Genomic DNA, 22,640 nt, shown 5'->3' with positions numbered 1-22,640 from the left:
GAAATTTAAGCCAAAATCTCACCCATGCATGCATTATGTCAGGATTGGTTCAAGTATCATGCACATTCAATGCATGACTTAATTAAAAATTATATGGAAATAAATTGAAACATATTAACAGTTAGTGCTTGTGGGGCGTGGGGAGTAAGGGCCGAAATTTAAGTCTTAAAAAGAAGTTTCACACACATATAATGCTCTAAATTATGCTAGAATAGAATCTTCTATTTTTGTATTTATTATATATATATAATATATAAATACAAAGAAATAGCAATGTGTAATATATTAAGTCATTTTGTGCAAGCTATGGTATGGTAAATTTTATTATGATTAAAATTAAAATAAATATTTTTTATTTTAAATTGCTTTGAACTTTTGGTAAATAGATTTTCAATTGAAGTAGAATTTTAAATTTCTTCGAATTTTGATAATTGAGTTTTATATGGAGTAAACTCGATTGGCTAATAGAGTTTCAATTTCAGTAAACTATCTTAATAATTAAAATGGAAAAAAACGCACTTGGGGCAACCACATATTTAGGACTACTAACTTCTTTTTCATAGTAATATGATAGGATATTAACTTATTCGGTTCCACTCACACATACATTTATGGCGGGAATGGTTTCAATGAGTATCCTATAGTTTGTGAAAAAAAAAAAAAAAAAAAAAAAAAAAAAAAAAAAAAAAAAAAAAAAAAAAAAAAAAAAAAAAAAAAACTTATTTAAAAAAAAAAAAAGAAAAAGTTTTCACAGCAAAAATTAACAAAACAAATATGGCAAAACCGAAAAAAAGGGGTTAAAAAGTGTATGAAAAGATACGCTATTGAGTTTGAGCTCAAATGCCGTGCACAAGCCTCGCAAGACAGTATGTTACAACTTGAAACTAACTTCCATATCCAATAGCAAATTAATAAGCGATATTATCTTACTGTTGAAACTTAACTATATCTATGTTGTATTTGCTTAAACTTAAGTCTGTGTCTATTGAGAGAGAGAGAGAGGTCCCAAAAAGTTTTGCTTTGCCTGAGTTGTACCTATCAGACAAACAAAAAAGATGGTCTTCACTTTGAAGTTGTAACATCAACTTGGTGTGCACTGTGCAGGGTTTATAATGATTAGGCACATGTGTTTGTTTCATACGTGATTCTGATTCTCAGTTCACATCCTAATTTTGTCTGCATTAGATTAGAATGAGTATGAGGCTTGCGAAAAGGCTGCAAGAAGGAATGGCTTTTTTGCTATGACGTTGATTTTAATAAGATAATACCAAAACAAAGATAGGCTAGTGCCCAAACCCAAGATGAAAAAAGAGAGAAAAATAAAAGAAGCGAACTGGTTAAAACTAGTATGTGTTTAGTAGATTTTTTGGTTAAAACAAGTATGTGTTTTTCCCTGCAAGTCCTACATCCGGAAAGATTGATCATTAACCATTCTTGTTTAGTTGAAATTCTTGTCATGATTCCTCCCCCACCGGTTAAATAGTACCTTATCACTATTAAGGTGCTCAGTTTATAAATATAATTATGGGTCCGGTTAACGAGTGTCTTAATGCATTTGTTAAGATTAAATTTTATAATGAAATCGATTGGATTTTTACGGGATTTGAGCCATTTTCAGTTTCAATGAATATTTGTTTACTAGTTTTTGTTTCTTCTTAATGCAGATGGAGTTTGTTTTTAACCCCTTAATGAGTGCACAAGGACACCCAATGACATACCTCATAATCAAATTGTTTGTTTGGGTTTAAAGTTGAGAGACGTGGGTTACTTGATGCCATATTGGTATGTGGTACATATGTTCTTCAATTGTGACACACATATGATCCATAATAATGGGTTTTGAGACTTTTTGAGTTTTGGCCCAGCTGCTTTAATTTTCCACTACCATTTAAAGCATTAGGTGTATGTGGAATGGGACTCATCTTAATATCACAAGACACAAAATCAAAAGCACTGTCACACCTGAAAACCAGTTGTTGAATTTGTTTGATGACCACTAATTTGATCATGGATGATTAAGCCAGTTAGTGGTCACTGATTTGATCATGTATGAGTTTAATACTTCTTGAACAATGTGACCAGTTGATTAAGATTTTTCTTACGGCAAAATGGCGTTGCTCTCTTAATGCAAGTGATTGTGAGATAGTTAATGTCTCTCTTAGCAAACTCATGTGGGAGAGCATAAGATTCTGCTAAGGGATACATTCCTTTTTTTTTTTTTTTGAGAAACAAGGGATACATTCCTTGAGACTCTCATTTAGGCATCCACCTAATCAAAGTTTGCATTTATGTTTAGTTCACTGAATATTGTTTTAATGGAGTAAACATACACACACATAAAGTATTTTACATGTTTTTTATAATAAAATATTTACATAAAAAAGCGAAAACCTCATGTGGGAGATTATGTAGTTCTACCATGTGGTGCTTTGTTAGAGTAAGTTTTCATTTGTCTTTCCACCTCACCTTCTTTACATATTTTGGATCATAATAAAATTCTATCAGTAAGATATTACTATTTTCACTAAGTATTTAACCTACCACTATCATATTTCAATAACATAAATGTGACATTATAAATTTTCTATGATATTTCAATAAGCCAGCTAAACATTAACATGATATTACTAAAAATTTATACTAACTCCAATGCATTAAAGAAACAAAAATTTGTAATTAATCAAACAATCAACTTATTAGTTACACCACATAATAACTAATTTCTAATTTATATGACATTTACTCTATGGCGTAAATTCTTCACCCCCTTAATTTTGTATTATATAATTAATTAAACAAAAACAATACGACTTTATGTTATTACTTTAAACTATTTTGAATATTCTATATAATATTCTCATATAGCAGCTTACAACATTATCCATGCATTGTGTGGGCCTATTGCTAGTAATAATGAAAATTTGAATCATTCCAAGTCTATAAAAAAATGCTTATAACAATTGAAGGTGCCGCTATAAATTAGAGGAAACTTTACTTCTAAAATCACAAAGTAGAAGTGTTATAATATCGGTGTAAGGTTTTTTTCTAAAAAGAAATATGAGTGTAATTATTCGTTATTTGTTAATGGTGACCATAGCCATATGTCTCGTCTCAGTTGAAAGTACTTTTTATGGGACTGCCACTTTCTACAGTCCTTATGTCCGTGAGTATATTTATATGCAACAATTTTAGTTAATTGGTACATCTCATAGAATGTTACAGTTCAAAATGATTTTTTTCCCCCCAAACAATAGAATTTCATTCAGGTTGATGAAGAAAATATTAAAAGTCTAAGGAGAGACTGATGGTAGCATTAATGAAATGGTCGATACAATGAGTTGGGATAGCTTTTATTACATATTTGTGTGTATACATACTAGTGTATAATAAGTTTTACCCAAATGATTTTTTGATCCATGTTCCCACAAGCTTCAAGAACAAAGATATAACTGTTGCACAAAATTTCTAAGTTTATTGTTTTTTGGAATTTTAATTGAAATTAATTCACTTGTTTTAGTTGGGTCAATTCTTACAACATTAGAGTGATTGCAACGAGTTTGCTTTCCATGAAGTAATAAATAAATCAATTGAGAAACTCTCTATTAACTTAACACTTTGGTTAAATATATATTATAGAATTTAAATTATAAAAATTCTAACATTTGCTTTAATAATATTTTATTATTCATTGGTAGCCTCTGCATGCTTTGGAGATGCAGACGAAGGTAGCTATGTAGCTGGAGTAGGTGATGAATTATGGGACAATGGGGCAGCATGCGGGCGACAATATAGTGTCATATGCACTGGGGCTACAAACGGTGGTGTGCCACAACCTTGCACAGGTGGGGCCGTCACTGTTAAAATCGTCGATTATAATCCAGGTGCTGCAACAATTATTAATCTCTCTCCACTCGCTTTCCTCACAATAGCTACTAACATTAATGCTGGATCAGTCTATGTTAACGTTGATCAGTAAGTCCAAATGACCAAACTTTATATTTCTTCTGCTTAAGGCATGCATAATTTGCGAGAAAAAGAACATAATAATTTATATATGGTTACTTTTGTATTTGCAGAGTCAGTTGAAGTTGACAATGCATGGCCTCTCATGATAAAATTTGGGGATATATAAGCAGTTGATCATGATGGAAACATATGTGTTTCAAGCCTGGGAAGTTATCATGATAAATATATTTAAATAAGCACCCCATGTGTTTTTCAAAATAATAATGAACTAGGAGAATCTTATGGAATGTATATTTCCTTATATTTGTGTGTATTTTCTTTTTTGGGAATCTTATAATAATTGCGTTATCAAGCTTCTATTATGCTATCCATATAAAGCATATATTATATTTTTAAATTGAAAATATCGTATTATATTCAAAATATATTAGAATGCTAGTTAATCCATATCAGACAACCAATGAAATCATTACCAATTAATGTAAAATCTAATAAGTAAGACGTTTGTAAACTCATATTGAATGAATAAGCAAATAATTAGGATCGAAAAGAAAAATGTGAACCATAAAATCATAATAAAACTAGTTACAATAATGTTAGTAATACAAATATTTTGCCACAACTGTCTTACATGATAGATTGTAACTAACTATCTATCATTATCACATGGATCCAATATTTTTTTTACCAATCACAACCTGTCATATAAGATAGTTATGACAAAGTGCATGTGAATCTGGGTAGTATTTTTTTTTTTTTTTTTTTTTTTTTTTTTTTTTTTTTTTTTGCTAAGAAGAGTTAGTATTGGCTTTATTGTTGAAAAAAAAAACAAAAAAGCATCATTTTTAGACTAGGACAAAACTTAGGCATAATTCTTTATGTATAGTTACTTAGGTTCCTGCTTAATTTTTTGACACCTGCGACTTAGAAAACGGATGTTAAAAAACCCATCTCTCTGTGTTTTCTTCCGTTAATTTTTTTTTTCAAGGTTCGGAGTGGCTGCTACACTTTTGCCACCGCCGAGGACTACAGCGAGATATTTGAGAGCTTCCACGCCTCATGCGCACTTCCATTCCAGTCTTGGATCTCCCGGCAGTCGACGAGGAAGGCTCTGAGGTCTTCTTCGATGTTCGGAGCTCCGGCTTCGACTACTCCGAGGTCTTCGGTGGTGGCGGCGGTGGTGGTGGTGGACTATATTTCGCTGTCTCCTATGAGGACTTGCTTTTTGAATTGTCTAACGGTCAGGATTTCCATTCCTCTGAAGAAGATGAAGAAGCTTGGTATGATCAAAGTTCAAAGTTCTTAGATTTAAACTGAAGAAAGCTTCTGCTTTGTGCTTTCTTGCAGTCACAGGTCGGGGAAAAAAAATTAACGAAAGAAAACAAAAAGAGATGGGTCTTTTAACGTTTGTTTGCTAAGTAACAGATGTCAAAAAATTAAGAGGGAACCTAAGTAACTATACCTAAAGGACTATATCTAAGTTTTATCCGATAGGCTATTATCATTGACTATTGTCTATAGCTGGGATTGGAATCATCATCATCACCATCACATCGAATCACTATCGTCTTTAGTAGGATTTTTGTTGTTGTTTGAAAATTTTCTATATACAGCATATTCGTTCAAAATGTTTGATCCAATCATTGTCACCATTGCCATGTTATTATCATCATTACATCTTTTAGTTTATCCTGTACACATAACACTTCAATAGCAAAACACCCCTGTTTGGCAGATTATAACAGTCTAATTTTATCATTTCTTATCTGAGAGATGTAACAAAAATTTTAAAATTATAATTGTAGGTTGTGGTTGGCCTATGTGCAAGATAGTAGGCTGAAATATTGTGAATTGGGAAATTATAGGTTTATGTTATACAATTAATGTAAATATTACATTGTAGACTAAAAAAATATGTACAAAGCATCGTATACATTTGTTTAGTCTATATAGTATAAATCTTACATTGTTTTTATTTCTATTCATTATTTTATAAGAATTAGCGTGTAACCCATGCACTCATTAACTCTCTTTGCATTGATTAAAAAACCTTAGTGGATACATGGCACAAAACTGACCCACAATTGAAATCTAATTTGGGATCTAAATGAAATTTCTCTCAGTTTTAGCTATATATACATATATATATATATATATATATATATACGGAAAAATCTCTCATGCGTTAGGAGCATAAGACTTGCCTATGAGAGGTTGGTCTCATGTGCTTGGCGCATGAGATACGTGTGGGGCCCACCTGCCTGTGAGAGGCAGGTTTCATGCGCCTGACGTATGAGAGATTTTTCCATATATATATATATATATATATATTTTTTTTTTTTGGCCCTGAGACATTTAAGAGCAATGATCAAGCCTTATTGTGCTTGGGTCAATTTCAGTGGACCAGTAAGTAGCTCACATTTGTCGTAGGTGAAATTACTTTTTTCGTCCCTACATTTTGGGGATACTAGAAATTTGGTTCTCAAATTTTTATAACTTCATATTTTAGTCATTTTTTAAAATTTTCTATCATTTTGGTCTTGAAGTGAAGATAGTGCATGGTCCAAAATGACAGCAAATTTTCAAATACAAGAACAAACAAGTAGACATTTGCATGTGACGGAAATAATATATACCACTCAAGAAGCCCCTACAAAAGAACAGAGGATAAATCATTTAAAAAATTAGGAGATACTAACAACCAGAAATAAGTAAGAAGATGTGATGTTTCTTACCAAGTTCCTGAGATATTCTTAGCTTCATTTCTGCATTTGTTATTGAAATGAAAGGTTTAATCATGACACTGGTTTTTGAAAGTGAACAGCAACAAGAACAAAGAGTAACAGAAATTATCCAAAAAATACTAATATATAACAATCAAATGTGAGTTACCTTGGTTTTCCTTGGAAGGCCGAAGGCATCATTAATTTCATCAGTGGTTGGCCTTTCAGTAAATATAGACAAGATCACATACTTCTCCTTTCCAGATGGTTCATCTACCCTCTTATACAATTCATAACGATATGGGTAAGACATCCTGTAACAATGAGGTGAGAATACTTTTAGGTATTGTTCATAGAAGTATTTTAGGTGATAAAATTTTGCAGCAGATTAATGTAGCACATCCATCTCTTCATTGGATTGTGTGTAACTCCTACTTAATCAATAAAATTAAAATAATGAATACCCAAATACAATTGGGAAAGACATTGATGGTAAATCTCGGAACTGGAAGTCATTTTCAAAAATTGAGAACACGAATATGGTTTTAAGCTTTGCTCCAATCATATAATGGTGTAAGTACTTCCATTATATATCAAAATGTTAAAACAGGTCTTTTACCAAAAAGGAAACATTAAACTTTGTACTCATGCATCCAAATGTCCTGTGTTAAATCAGGTTTTGAGATTTTGAATAAAAAATTGTCCATATGACAGAGAAGAAAAAGAATCTTAACCATATGTGAGCAAAGACATGCCACACTACGAAAACAAGTTGGGAAAAGGATTTGCCAATTGAGCCACAAAGCTGTGACCTTCTATCTAGGGACTTGAAACAAGAACCATTGGGATAAGCCTAAGGCAAATGAGAAAGAAGAGTGTGGTTTATTATAGTATATGATGCAATGGGTCAGTACGCAGATTTGAAAAAAAATGCAATCACTGGTACAATAGAACACAATTTTTTTGTCTTTTATGTAAAACTTCTCTTGTCCCAAGTGAATTTGGAAGAGAATCTGAATTTTTTGAAAAGTTTGTGATGCAATGGTTCAGTACACATTTGAAAAAGTCCAATCAGTGGTACGATAGAACACAATTTTGTCTTTTATGTAAAATTTCCTTTGTACCATATGTTTATGGAAGAGAATTTTCATCTAGCTAACAGACTTCAATTCATATTATCTAGTATTCGCAGCATGGTTTTAAAAACCGACTGGGGGGTAAAACTGTTTTTGCCTCCATTTCTCGCTTCTCGGTTTAACCCAGTTTTGACCGGTTTAGTCGGTGTTAACTAGTTTTGAGTTTTTTCCTGAATGAATTGGTGCCTGGTTCGTTGAAACGGTTAGACCGGCTGGTCCAATCTGATTTTTAAAACCATGATTGGCCATGAAAGAGGTTATATTTCTATAATTATTAGATGGACACTTCTCTAGTTTTTCCAAGTTTGGCATTTCCATATTTTTGTAAACCCTATGGATGGGAATTCCATTGCTTTATGATGGACTTTCAGTCTCTTGATAAATGAGGTTTGTTTGAACTTCAAATAATTGGAGAAAGGAAATACCATCTTTTTTATAAGACAAAGGCTATTAGTTACTCCCTCCATCGCATTTTGTTTGTCTATTCTTAGAATATCCAACTTTTCAAGGGACGTTGTGACACAAGAAAATAAACTCTAAAGGAGAAAACTTGTGTTTGGGAAATAAAAGAAGAATAAAAAATGGGATAGAACCTAGGAATCAGCTCCTAGGGTATGTTAGGAATAAACACCAAGTAATGAAAAAAATAAAAATTGCAATAGTCAATCTTGGGCATCTACATCCCAATTTGGATTCCCCTAGCAGGTGTAAGTGATTCTGTTTTTTGGTGCTAAGGCTATAAAAGATCTTATAATACTTATAATTACATAAGAGTTCCGTTGAATTATCAGCTATGCTTTCTCTTATCAATCAGTCACTCTATCAACGTCATTTAGATTAAAACCTCTAAATTTAGGAGAATTTAAGGTGGTTTTTTTCCCCATTAAGGTTTGACTTTGGTTTTTCCACATTTAAATTTTTCTACCAATAGAAATTAAAATATTGTTTCTTTGTATCCATAGAAGTGCACTTTGTAGGGAATTAACACGAAATTCCCAACCTGTGAGAAACAAAAAATTAGAGAAAACACACACCAAAGAAAATAATCACACTCAGAAGACAATATTTACGTGGTTTGGCAATTTGCCTACGTCCATGGAGTTGCAGAGATTTCACTATTATTAGGGAAAAATACAAAGTGTGGTAATACAGTTTTTCTTTCTCTCAAAAACTACAACAACCCAACCTTAATCATCGAAACTGCGTTTTCTATATCCTGCGCACAGGATTCACAATGGGCTACAAAACGGGCCAAAATTTTTTCCTAGGGCCCCAGACCCCCAGGAGGCTTGTCCATGAGCACTACGGCTTAGGCTTGTCGACCCAAGCCTTCACTCCATGAACTAAGCCTTAGAAAATCTCCCATTAAAAACCATGCATCATTTTTCGGGTCGGGTCAGGTCGGGTCGTCAACCGAATCAAACATAACTAGGCTCCATAAAGCCTAACACACTTCTACTAAAGAAAACAAAAGTGGGGCTAAAAAAGTTGTATTAGTTTCTATCATTTCAAAGGTTGCATTTAAATAGGTCTTTATTATGCTATTGTCTCCGATTGGACAACAATCACCCATTTAGCACACCAAAGAATCCATTTTGTTCCTATTTTATATACCTTTGTAGTTGGCATGTTCAAGATGGACTACATTTGAGAGGATTACCATATGCGCTATAGTTTTTGCAGGTGAATGATGATGGCTCAATTCATCTAAGTGAAACAGAGCTGGCACTTACAAATGCATTAGGGCTAGAATATGTCTTTGCTCACTAAGTGAGCATTTGGGTTAGGATTAAAAATTAAAATTATTTCACTATTCAGCTTATTTTTGCTACTATTTATGGGCTCTACTGTACTATTTCAACTAACTTTTACCTTTATCTACAGTACTTCCAGCAATAATTTTTCAATTTCAGCAAAATAAGCGATATCCAAACACACCCTAAATGTTTTTTTGGTTAATGAGTTCTGGGACTTTATTTTCTACTATGGAGAATTTTGGACATTCAACATTGTTATTGACCTGACTTTATATCGCACAATTGTCATTTTTGTTTTTTGAAGTGATTGTCATTATTACTGATGGGAATGACGAGATTACGTCCCCTAGATGAAGTTAACACTCATGACGAAGTCGTCCTGAATGACGAAGAAACCAGCCATCACTGACGAGGATAGGAAAATCATTCAATATAGTCAGTCGGTGACTTGGGCAGTTACAAAACCAGCTAGGCAGACCGTTGGGAACCTATTAAAAGCCCCATTATTGGGTAGGAGGCGTTACTAAGAAAGGCATTAACGACCACAACGGCTAGCAACCAAAGTCATATATATAAAGCCCTCACATTGTCAACAGAAGGTACATACACACTCTAAGAAACACCCATTATTATCTTGCTTATCTATTTCATTTCACAAAGTGCTTTCCTGTTCTAACTTTGGCATCGGAGGCGTTGTGGCAGGCACCACACAGATGACCATCTTAGAGGACATATTCGCGCTGACAGGAGGTTGGTTCCATCTACCTATCTCGACTGACGAATTCATGCTTCATCAGTTTGGCGCCGTCTGTGGGGAGACATTTTCAGATTCATATTTGAGAACGTAGTTTCCATCAAACCTTTACATTCAGATGGAACCCAATCCAAATTCCACAGTCTTGGCCCAACAAGTTCAAGCTCTTGCGGCCACCATTGAAGAACTCACCAAGCAAAATCACGAAATGAAGCTACGGCTTCAACAGGTCCAACAGGCTCAACAGGAAGAGAATCGGTCCAAAGATAACCTGGAAGGAGAAGGGGATAGCCATAGGAGGAGTATCCATTAGAGGCCAACTACTCCGGATGAGCAGAATTCAGATCTCCTTCGAGAAATGAGGAAGAAGATGGATGAACTAAGGAACGCCATTAAGGAGAAGATGGATCGAAGCGTAGACAGAATGGTAAAGGCCATGGATTCGCCTTTCACCTCGGCGGTGTTTGAATGCCCTGTATCGTCGAAGTTTCGCTTACCTCAACTTGAGCCATTCGACAGACTCAAAGACCCTCAGGATTACCTTAATACCTTTAAGACGACTCTAGGTCTTCAACAACCACTTGACGAGATACTGTGTCGTTCCTTTCCCACCACTCTCAAAGGAGCTGCAAGGGAATGGTTCACAAAGTTGTCGACTTCGTCCGTGGACAACTTTGAGCAGTTGAGCAATGCCTTCTTGCGTCACTTCATAGGGGGGCAACGTCCAAAGAGGCCGGTAGACCACTTACTCACCATTAGATAGGGAGAGAAGGAAACTCTGAGGTTGTACGTGAAACGCTTTACTCGGGAGACTCTGGAGGTGGACGAAACTGATGACAAGGTGCAGTTGACGACCTTCAAAGCGGGACTGAGATCCAGAGATCTTGTGGCCTCCCTCGCAAAGAATCCACCAAAGACGATGGCAGAAATGCTCCTGAAGGCACAGAAGTACATGAATGTTGAAGATGCTTTAGCAGCCATAAAGGATGTAGAGAAGCCAGGAGACAAGGCAAAGAAAGAAGACGATCGTAGGGGTCAAAAGAGAAAGCGCCCAGATCGTCGGAACAATGACGGGAACAGGAGGAAAGATGATAAAGATCCTCGAACAGTAAAATTTACTCCTCTGGTTATGCTTGTTGACAAAATTTTAACGCAAATCAAGGACAAGCATTACCTCAAATGGCCAAGACCATTACACTCATCCCCTAATGTCCGTGACAAGAACAAGTACTGCCGATTCCACAAAGATCACAACCACAACACAGAAGATTGTAGAGATCTAAAGGAGCAGATAGAGGAGTTGATACAGAAAGGGAAATTACAGAAATATGTGAAGAAGGGGGAATATAGTAAATTCAGGAACGGTAATAAGAGCCAGCATGGGTCCTCTTCCCGGGATGACGACCGCCCGTCCCAACCTTTACAGGATGTGATCGGGGAGATAAAGACGATTACAGGAGATCCCTTCTCAGGAGGATCGTTTAAATCCCTCAAGAAAGCATACCAGAGACAGGTAAATAGTGTCCACACGATACCTCCGTCTAAGCAACAATGAACAGACTGGGACATGTCCTTTAATGAAGGGGACGCTAGGGGAGTGAAGTAGCCCCATAATGACCCTTTGGTTATAATGCTGAATATAGAAGGATTCAATACCAAAAGGATCCTCGTGGACAACGGTAGCTCCGCAGACATCATCTACCTCCCTGCCTTCCAGCAACTGAGGCTAGATCCAAGGAGACTGCGCCCATTTGACTCTCCCCTCGTCAGTTTCAGCGGAGACAGGGTATACCCCAGGGGCATAGTGACGTTGATAGTGACTGTGGGGACCTACCCGGTGCAGTTGACCCGTCAGTTAGACTTCCTAGTGGTGGATTGCCCCTCATCCTATAATGTCATCATTGGGAGGCCCACACTCAACAAATGGAGAGCGGCCACGTCCACCTATTGTTTGAAGGTGAAATTCCCAACCGATAACGGTGTCGACGAAGTAAAAGGAGATCAAGTCTTGGCCAGAGAGTGTTATCATGCCGTCCTGGCTGCAAAGGAGAACCACACATAGATGATTGAAGAGAAGGAAGAAGACAAAATGGAAGCCTTGGAAACAGTGGAACTGGATGAAGGAGATGCGAAAAAGACGACAAAGATAGGGACGACGCTAAGCCCTGAGATGAGAACAAGACTCATCCAATTCCTTAAAGAAAATCTAGATGTCTTCGCATGGAGCCACGAGGACATGCCAGGCATAGCTCCAGAAGTCATCCAGCATAAGTTAAATGTGAACCTGGAGCGGAAACCCATCCACTAAAGACGAAGAGTCTTCGCCCTAGAACGAGATCAAGCAGTTGCAGATGAAGTTACCAAACTATTGGCAGCAGGGTTCATTCGGGAAGTGTACTATCCTGAATGGCTCGCGAACATTGTCCTAGTGAAGAAAACAAATGGAAAATGGAGGATGTGTGTAGACTTCACAGACCTGAACAAGGTGTGCCTGAAGGATAGCTTCCCTCTACGAAGAATAGACCAACTTGTGGACTCTACAGCCGGGCACAAGTTACTGACGTTCATGGATGCCTTCTCAGGATATAACCAGATAAGGATGGTTAAGGAAGACCAGGAGAAAACTGCTTTCATCACGAGTCAAGGACTCTATTGTTACAAAGTAATGCCTTTTGGATTAAAGAATGCCGGAGCTACGTATCAGAGGCTGGTGAACAAAATATTCAACCAATAGATTGGCAGGAACATGGAAGTATACGTGGACGATATGCTCGTCAAGAGTAAGGAAGAGCTCACAAATCTGGACGACCTGAAGGAGACATTTGCCACCCTCAAAAAATACCAGATGAAGTTGAATCCTTGTAAGTGTGTTTTTGGGGTAGCCTCAGGGAAGTTCCTGGGATTCATGGTGTTCCAAAGAGGAATAGAAGCAAACCCAGAGAAAGTACGAGCCATAATCAACATGGCATCACCCAGAACCGTCAAGGAAGTCTAGAAGCTCACAGGAAGGATAACAACTTTAAACAGGTTCGTCTCCAGAGCCACGGACAAGTGCCTACCCTTTTTCAAGACCTTGAAGCAAGCATTCGCCTGGACCGACGAATGTGAAGCAGCGTTCCAGGAACTAAAGCGGTACCTGAGTAGTCCACCCCTCTTAAGCCTGTCCAAAGAAGGGGAAAACCTATACTTATACCTAGTAGTGTCAGCTTCAGCAGTGAGTGCAGCCTTGATTAGGGAAGAAGGCATGAAGCAACTCCCAGTTTACTATGTCAGTCAAGCCTTTCAAGGGGCTAAGTCCAGGTATTCACAGATTGAAAAGATCGCGTTTGCGTTAATAGTAGCCTCGTGCAAGCTAAGACAATACTTTTAGGAAAATCCCATCCTCATGATGACGGACCAACCGATCAAGAAATCGATGACCAGACCTAAGGCAGCCGGAAGAATGGTACAGTGGGCAATTGAACTTAGTCAATTTGACATTGAGTACCATCCCAGAACAGCAATCAAGGCGCAAGCTTTGGTGGACTTCATCGCAGAATTCACCCTCCCGGACGAGGACAGCCTTACCAATGAAGTTGAGCGGTGGACGATACAAACTGATGGTTCGTCAGCCCAAAGGAGGGGGGGAGTAGGGGTCGTCATAACCACCCCTGACAGAGAGATGCTCAAGTATGGACTTCAACTGAAATTTTCGGCTACCAACAACGAAGCTGAATACAAGGGGATACTGACAAGATTGAGGCTTAGAAAGGCGCTTAGAGCCAAAAACCTGTTAGTCCAAAATGATTGAAGGCTAGTGATCGGGCAGATCAGGGGGGAGTACGAAGCCAAGGAAGAGAGAATGCAGAAATACCTCAGGCTGACGAAACATCTGACTTAGGAGTTCGATATAGTGGAGTTCGTACAGATCCCAAGAAGTCAGAATATGGGAGCAGACGAAGTCTCGAAACTAGCATCGTCAGAGAAATGGGAGATTAGCACAGACTTGGCGATGGAAGTCCAGAAACACCCCAGCATTGAAGAGGTCCCAACATTTACCATCTAGAATATAAACAGCTGGATGACACCTATAATGTCTTTCCTTCAGGATGGGCACCTCCCTTAGAATACAGAAGAGGCCAAAAAAATCAAGAAGAGAGCTGCCAGGTTCACGATCCTCAATGATGCCTTATACAAGAGAGGCTTCTCCATGCCTTACTTGAAGTGTGTTGACGAGGAAGAAGCTAGATACATACTGGAAGAAATCCATGGAGGAGTTTGCGGTGACCATGTCGGCCCCAGATCCTTAGTAAATAAGGTAATACGAACAGGTTATTTCTGGCTAACTATGCAAGTGGACGCTGTTGAAATCGTCAAGAAGTGCGACAAGTGCCAACTATACGGGAATGTACAACGGCTTCCAGCAGAAAGACTGATGATGATATCCTCCCCGTGGCCATTTGCACAATGGGGAATCGACATCGTTGGCCCACTACTCCAAGGTAAAAGTCAGTTAAAATTCCTACTGGTTGCTATTGATTACTTCACGAAGTGGGTTGAAGTAGAGGCTCTAGCAACGATCACCAAGGCAAGAATTCGGAGCTTTGTGTGGAAGAACATAATCTGCAGGTTCGGGATTCCCTTGAAGATTATATCAGATAATGGGGGGCAGTTCGACAGCCAAGGCTTTAGAGACTTCTGTTCAAATCTTGGAATTAAGAACCAGTTCTCGTCCCCAAGGCACCCCCAGGCAAACGGACAGACGGAGGTAACGAATCGAACGCTACTCAAGATTATCAAGGCCAAGCTGGACGATGCGAAGGGTGCCTGGCCAGAAGAATTACCAAATGTCTTGTGGGCTTACAGAACCACGGTGAAAACCCCAATAGGAGAAACCCCTTTCAGGCTTAACTATGGCACCGAAGCCGTGATCCAGGTCGAGGTAGGAGTAACGAGCGTCAGGCGAGAGACGTTCAACGAAGAATGCAATGACGATGAACTACGACTCAACCTGGACTATTTGGACAAAGTAAGAGATCAAGCCTCCAACAAGATGACGAAGTACCAGCTGAAGATGGCCAAATACTACAACAAAAGGGTTAAACTCAGACGACAGGACATAGGTGACCTCATCTTGCGTAAGATTACCACCGCAACTAAGGACCCTGCCCAAGGAAAGCCGGGTCCCACATGGGAAGGACCTTACTGAGTCGTTCACTACTCAAGACAAGACAGTTACCACCTGGAAACCATGGAAGAACAGAGACTTCCTCGACCATGGAACATTAAGTATTTAAAGAAGTATCACCAATAGATGTAACAAACAAATATATTCATTCCTAAAATTAATGAGAGAATTATTCATCTAGTATCTTTTTGTAAGTAGGTTCAATTAGCCGTACGGTATATAATAGCTAAGTAACAAGATTCCGCCTTGACGGATGTAAGTTACTGACGATCCCTCCAACGGGTGTAAGGCATATAAAAGCTAAGTAATAAGATTCCACCTTGACGGATGTAAGTTACTGACGATCACTCCAACGGGTGTAAGCCACAGAATGGCTAAGTAACAAGATTCTGCCCTGATGGATGTAAGTTACTGACGATCCCTCCAATGGGTGTAAGCCACAGAATGGTTAAGTAACAAGATTTCGCCTTGACGGATGTAAGTTACTGGTGATCCTCCTAACGGGTGCGGGCCATAGAATGGCTAAGTAACAAGATTCCACCTAGACAGATGTAAGTTACTAATGAAGCCGGAAACATGACAAAATCCCTAAAAAGGGTGAAAGTCAAAAAGCTAATTGACAAGATTCCGCCTTGACGGATGTAAGTCACTGACGAAACCATAAACGCAACAAACATCCCTTGAATGGGTATAAGTCAAGTAACAAGGCTCCACCTCAATGGGTGCAAGCCACTGACGTAGGCACAATCCTTTAGTAGGCGTAAGTGACAAGATCCCGCTTGACGGATTCAGGTTACCGACGAATCCACCCAAAAAAAAATAAAAAGGGACAAGAACCTTGCAGTAAATCAAAACAAAACTCAGGCTGTATCCAAGCCCCTCTGAAGGATTGTGAGTAAGTAGCAAATCATTGACAAATGGAGAGGTCACAGCCAAGAAATTTATGCTAAGTACAAGGTATGGACGAACGTAAAATAGCACAAGCATTTGACGAACAAGTAAGTATATTGCAAATTCAATTAAAAAGCCCAAAAACCAAAGGCAAATTACCATTGTTGTTATACCCCAAAAAACCCATAAACACTGGGCAACACAAGAAATTTGTTCTCAGGATAGATTAAATTGTTCTAAAATTAGATTTACAAAAAAAAAAAAAAAAAAGCCCAAAACATGACGGGCTAACAAATGAAAAAAAAGAAATTCCCATAAGTATAAAGGTTCAAGGGCCAGCAACAGCGTCGTCACCCATAGGAGCATCATTCCCGGCAGCATCAGCATCATCAGCAAGGACATCACTTTCAGGAACAGAAGATTGGGCCACCTCGTTAGTCGCCATCTCCTGGTCCACCACCTCAAGATCCAAGTTTTGCAAATCAACTCCGGTGGGATGCTTGACGAGATACCGCCTTAAAAGCTCAAAACCTTTGAAGTACCAACTGAAGAGCACAGTGTTGTACTCATCAGTCTGTTGGAAAGCCTCGACGGACCTCGCAGAAATTGTCTTGAGCTTTTCCTTGGCCGCTAGGAGCTGTTCGTCCTTCTCCAAGGTCAATTGACGCTTAGCACAAAGATCGTCGAATAAAGCCTTGGTATTTTCCTTCAAGGTATTAACCTCATGCATGGAATCGATGAGCTTTTTCTTCATTGTAGAATTCTCCTCGTCCAGGGCTTCCATTTTGGACGTTAGTGACGCCACCTTGGCCTCCTGAGTAAGGTACTTAGAAGCAATGTAAAGACTCTCCCCCAACACCTGAAAAGAAAGCTAACATCGTTAGTAAAAGACGGATAAATACCAAAAACACACGGGTAGATTACCTGGACGAGCTTATGAACTTGTTGATTGGCAACCACGTTGAAATGCACACCGTCAAAAACCTTTAAGTCCTCGGCCGTAACAACTCCGTGTGCCCTATCCACAGCCAGACCTTGATCTCCCCATACAGAGGATGAATGAGAATCCGCCTTCTCCTTCTCCTTGCCTGATATGCGCTGCCTCTTCGACAAAGGAGTAGGAATCTCTTCAACCGAAATGGCTGGGGAGGTCGTCCTCACGGTCTCAGCACCAGAAATGACGAGAGTAACCGAAACAACTAGAGTAGCGGACGGACCTTCCTAGTCACGCGCACTCCTTTCTTCCCGATACTAGACAAAGGTTCGTCCTTCTTTGACCTCATCTTGGCATACATGTCCTTGTTGAATTTAGTTGTCATCTCTGCAAGAAGGAAAACACTTAAAAAAAAATGGTGCTTAAAGGGAAGTTAACACTGACGAAGTCAATACTTACTCTTTTTTCCCTCGATGTTGATGTTGCGCAAGACGTAGGGAGATGGGTCCGGGCCTAAGTAATAGAACGAAAGTGTCCGTGGATCTACCAGGTCCTCCCAACTTTCAATCGTCCTGGCGTACTCTATCGCCTTTTCAATGCGATCTTGGTATTTGCTCTTTAACTTAGGACGTCTCTTAACTGCCAAAGAGATAGCTACAAGAGTTAGAGACGGCCACATAAGCAGAATGAAAGATTAACAGACGAGGAGAAATATTGACACATCTAAGTTCAGGGTTCCCCACCGACGAAGCAACCTTGGGATATCACCCCAAGCCTCGCTAGAAGGGGTCTCAAAATCGTCCCTTGACACGAAAAAGAAACGGGACTTCCAATACCTGAATGACGAGGGTAAACCCTTGACGATCCTAGTCCTCCTCACCTAAGGTACTAACTCATAATACCCATACTCTTTTGACTCTTTTAAACGGTAAAGGTAGACGAGCTCACTCACCTTGATCATATCCCCGTTAGCGGCCAACCATATTTCCATACAATTGATCACTATCCTCCATGAATTGGGCATAAGCTACCCGGGAGCAATACCAAAATAACCTATAAGCTCCATCACCAACAGATGGACGGGAAGCCTAAGCCCACAAGTGAAAGCAGCCTCATAGAAGCATACCTCACCAGGGAAGAAGTGGCATGCCCGATCCTCACTATTGGGCCGACAAACACGAATCCATTCAGGGAATTGAAATATATCCTTAAACCTAGCTACGGTATCAGCGTCCAGCTCGCACGCCTTCCCGAGTGCGTAGAAAGCCCTAAATAGGAGAGGGGCAAAGACGGTCGTATCACCCTCCACTAGGCCGTCGCTAGACGACAACCCAGTTTCAAGTTCACTAGATCTCACCTCCGACATCCTCTTCACTTCACCCTCAAACCAAGCAAGTGATTGGCCTAATATTGGAGATAACTCCCCTAACACCACACTCAACCCACAACCTTCAAAAACAATATCGCCAACTAAAGGAAAGAAGTCACCAGAAACACCTAAAGCCGCCCCTAAGCGAGCAAAAAAGAAAGAGACTGAGGGGCAAGCTACCCTAACCTTAGAGGAACTGACCATGAAAAGGGGAATAAAATCCTAAAGACCCGAAAAACAAACACAACCACAACAAAGCAAAGGGCAAAGAAAAATTAGGAGCTCATAATAGATTGTGAAGGAAAAGAGAATAGAAGAGGAAGAAAAGGGGAATGTACCTTGAAGAATAAACGATTGAATCCAGAAAAATTTGAAAAAACGTCGCCGGAGCAGGGTCGGAACCGTCGTAGGAATAAACGGGAAAAATAAAACTTAGAACAAATGAAGGAAAAGAAAGTTTTGAAACCAAGACCCAAGGAAACTGAAAAATAGCGGGAAACCCAAGGGTCATGCCATTAACGCCATCGATCAGCATGCACCACGTGGCCACATTGCGTGTTGCACCGCCACTATACATTAAATTCGGAGCAGAACCCCAAGAGTCATGGACAGCTCAGGAAAACTTTTCATCTTCTATGGTCCTCATGACACGTCACAGACGACCACAGAACCTGGGGGGCAACTGATGGGAATGACGAGATTACGTTCCCTAGACGAAGTCAACACTTATGACGAGGTCGTCCTGAATGATGAAGAAACCAGTCATCACTGACGAGGATAGGAAAATCATTCAATATAGTCAGCCGGTGACTTAGGCAGTTACAAAACCAGCCAGGCAGACCGTTGGGAGCCTATTAAAAGCCCTATTATTGGGCAGGAGGCATTACTAAGAAAGCCATTAACGACCACAACCGCTAGCAACCAAAGCCACATATATAAAGCCCTTACATGTCAACAGAAGGTACATACACACTCTAAGAAACACCCATTATTATATTGCTTATCTATTTCATTTCACAAAGTGCTTTCCTGTTCTAACTTTGGCATCGGAGGCGTTGTGGCAGGCACCATACCGGTGACCATCTTAGAGGACACATTCGCGTTGACAGGAGGTTGGTTCCATCTGCCTATCTTGACTGACGAATTCACGCTTCATCAATTACAGCAAAGCCTTTGATAAACATATTAACTATTGTATTTTATTGCATTATTATGTCAAATTGATAGTATTTTAAAAATGTAAAATGCTCCCGCATTGCGCTGGTTAAATGTTAGTATATATAAAAGTAGAGACCTCATGTGGGAGAGCATGAGGTTGTGCCAAGTGGCATATTACTTGAAACTCTCTCATTTAGGCTTTCACCTCATCAGAGTTTGCATCATGTTTAGTTCATTGGATATGTTAATGGCATAAATACACATATTAATAATCTATAGGTGTGCATTACATATATGTGTGTGTATATTGTATGTTTTTTTTTCTCTAAAATTATATAAGAAAGAAAAAATCTCATATGGGAAATTATGCAATTCTGCCATGTGATGCTTTGTTAGTGTAATTTTTCTTTTAACTTTCCACCTCACCTTCTTTATATATTTTGGATTATAATAAAATTCTATTAGTAGGATATTATTATTTTCACTAATTGTTTAACCTACCACAATCATACTTCAATAACATAAACATGAAATCATAAATTTTTTATGAAATTTCCATAAGCCAACTAAACATTAACATGATACTACAGAAAATTTTATACCAACTCCAATGCATTAAAGAAACAAAAACTATGATTAAAAAAAAATCAACTTAATAGTTATGCCACATAATAACTAATTTCTATTTTTATGACATTTACTCTATAGCCTAAATTCTTCATTCCCTAAATTTTTTATTACATCATTAATTAAACAAAAACAACACTAGTTCAAGTTATTACTTTCGAATATTTTGAATATTTTATATAATCTTCTCATATAGCAGCTTAAAATATTATCCATGCATCGCACGGGCCCATTGCTAGTAATAATGAAAATTTGAATCATTCCACAATTGAAGGTGCCGCTATAAATTGGGGGAAACTCTACTTCTTGAAATCACAAAGTAGAAGTGCTACAATATTGGTGCAGAGTTTATTCTAAAAAGAAATATGGGTGTAATTATTCATTATTTGTTAATGGTGACCATAGCCATATGTCTCACCTTAGTTGAAAGTATTTATTCTGGGGTTGCCTCTTTCTACAGTCCTTTTGTTAGTGAGTATATTTATACGCAACAATTTTAGTTAATTGGTACATCTCATAGAATATTACAGTTCAAAATGGTTTCCCCCTATTACAAGAATAAGGAGAGGCCGATGGTAAGCATTGAAAATGGTCAATACAACGAATTGGGGTAGTGTTTATTACATACTTGTGCGTATACATACTAGTGTGTAATAAGTTTTACCCAAATGATTTTTCGATCCATGTTGCCACAAACTTCAAGACATAGATATAACTGTTACATGAACTTGCTAAGTTTATTGTTTTTCAAAATTTTAATTAAAATTAATTCACTTGTTTTAGTTGGGTCAATTATTACTACATTAGACTGGTTGCAATGAGTTTGCTTCCCATGAAATTATAAATAAATCAATTGAGAAACTCTCTATTAACTTAACACTTTGGTTAAATATATATGTTATAGAATTTAAATTATAAAAATTCTAACCTTTGATTTAATAATGTTTTATTATCCATTGACGGCCTCTACATGCCTTGGAAATCAATACGAAGGTAACTATGTAGCTGCAGTAGGTGATGAATTATGGTTAAATGGGGCAGCATGCGGCAAATATTCCAGGTCTCATGCAACCCGAGTGTGCCACAAACTTGCTTAAATGAGACTGTAAATGTTAAAATCGTCGATTATATTCCAGGTTTTGCAACACTTATTACTCTCAATCAACCCCCTTTCGCCACAATAGCTAATATGAATACAGGATCAGTCTCTGTTAATGTTTTAAGTCTGAACGACCAAACTTTAAACTTCTTCTGCTTAAGGCATGTATAACTTGCGAGAATAAGAACAAAATAATTCATATATGGTTACTTTTGTATTTGCAGGGTCAGTTGAAGTTGACAATGCATGGCCTCTCATAATAAAAGTTGGAGATATATAAGCAGTTGATCATGATGGAAGCATCAATGTTTCAAGGCTGGAAAGTTATCATTATAATACATATTTAAATAAGCATCCCATGTGTTGTTCAAAATAATAATGAACTAGGAGAATCTTATGGAATGTATATTTCCTTATATTTGTGTGTATTTTCTTTTTTGGGAATCTTATAATAATTGTGTTATCAAGCTTCTATTATGTTGTCCATATAAAGCTTATATTATATCTTTGAATTGAAAATATTGTATTATATTCAAAATATTTTAGAATCACAGTTAATCCCATACCAGACAACCAATGAAGTCATTATCAATTAACGTAAAATATAACAAGTAAGATGTTCGTAAACTCATATTGAATGAAAAAGCAAATAATTAGTATTGAAAAGAAAATTTTGAAGCAGAAAACAATAATAAAACTATTTACAATAATGTTAGTACCACACATTTTGTCACGACTGTCTTACGTGACAAACTATAATTGGCTATCTATCATTATTATATGAATCCATTATTTTTTTTCTACCATTAACATGTCACGTACGACAGTGGTGACAAAGTGTGTATCAGTGCAATATTAGTTTTATTGTTTTAAAATAAAAATGAAAATGCCTCACGAAACTAACTATAGGGAATGGTAGTATCACAAAATAAAACATATTGTAACTCCGTATTTGAAGGGGTCATGTGCATTTTTCCCATATATATATATATATATATATGAAAGATTACAAACCTGTAGGCTGTTGGTTTGATTATTCTGAAAATGAAAACGATGGAT

General features: G+C 37.8%; 1 protein-coding gene across 1 annotated transcript; it reads left to right on the top strand.

Moving 5' to 3' along the window:
• Positions 1–10,694: 10,694 nt before the first annotated feature.
• On the top strand, positions 10,695–11,891 carry LOC115973819. The gene is made up of 2 exons (XM_031094059.1): positions 10,695–11,072; positions 11,157–11,891. Exons 1-2 carry the CDS (start codon positions 10,695–10,697, stop codon positions 11,889–11,891), a joined length of 1,113 nt encoding a protein of 370 aa, XP_030949919.1.
• Positions 11,892–22,640: the final 10,749 nt, after the last annotated feature.

The sequence above is a fragment of the Quercus lobata genome, chromosome 2 (assembly GCF_001633185.2).
Source record: "Quercus lobata isolate SW786 chromosome 2, ValleyOak3.0 Primary Assembly, whole genome shotgun sequence".
NCBI lineage: Eukaryota > Viridiplantae > Streptophyta > Magnoliopsida > Fagales > Fagaceae > Quercus > Quercus lobata.
This window is presented reverse-complemented; position numbering and strand designations above follow the sequence as displayed.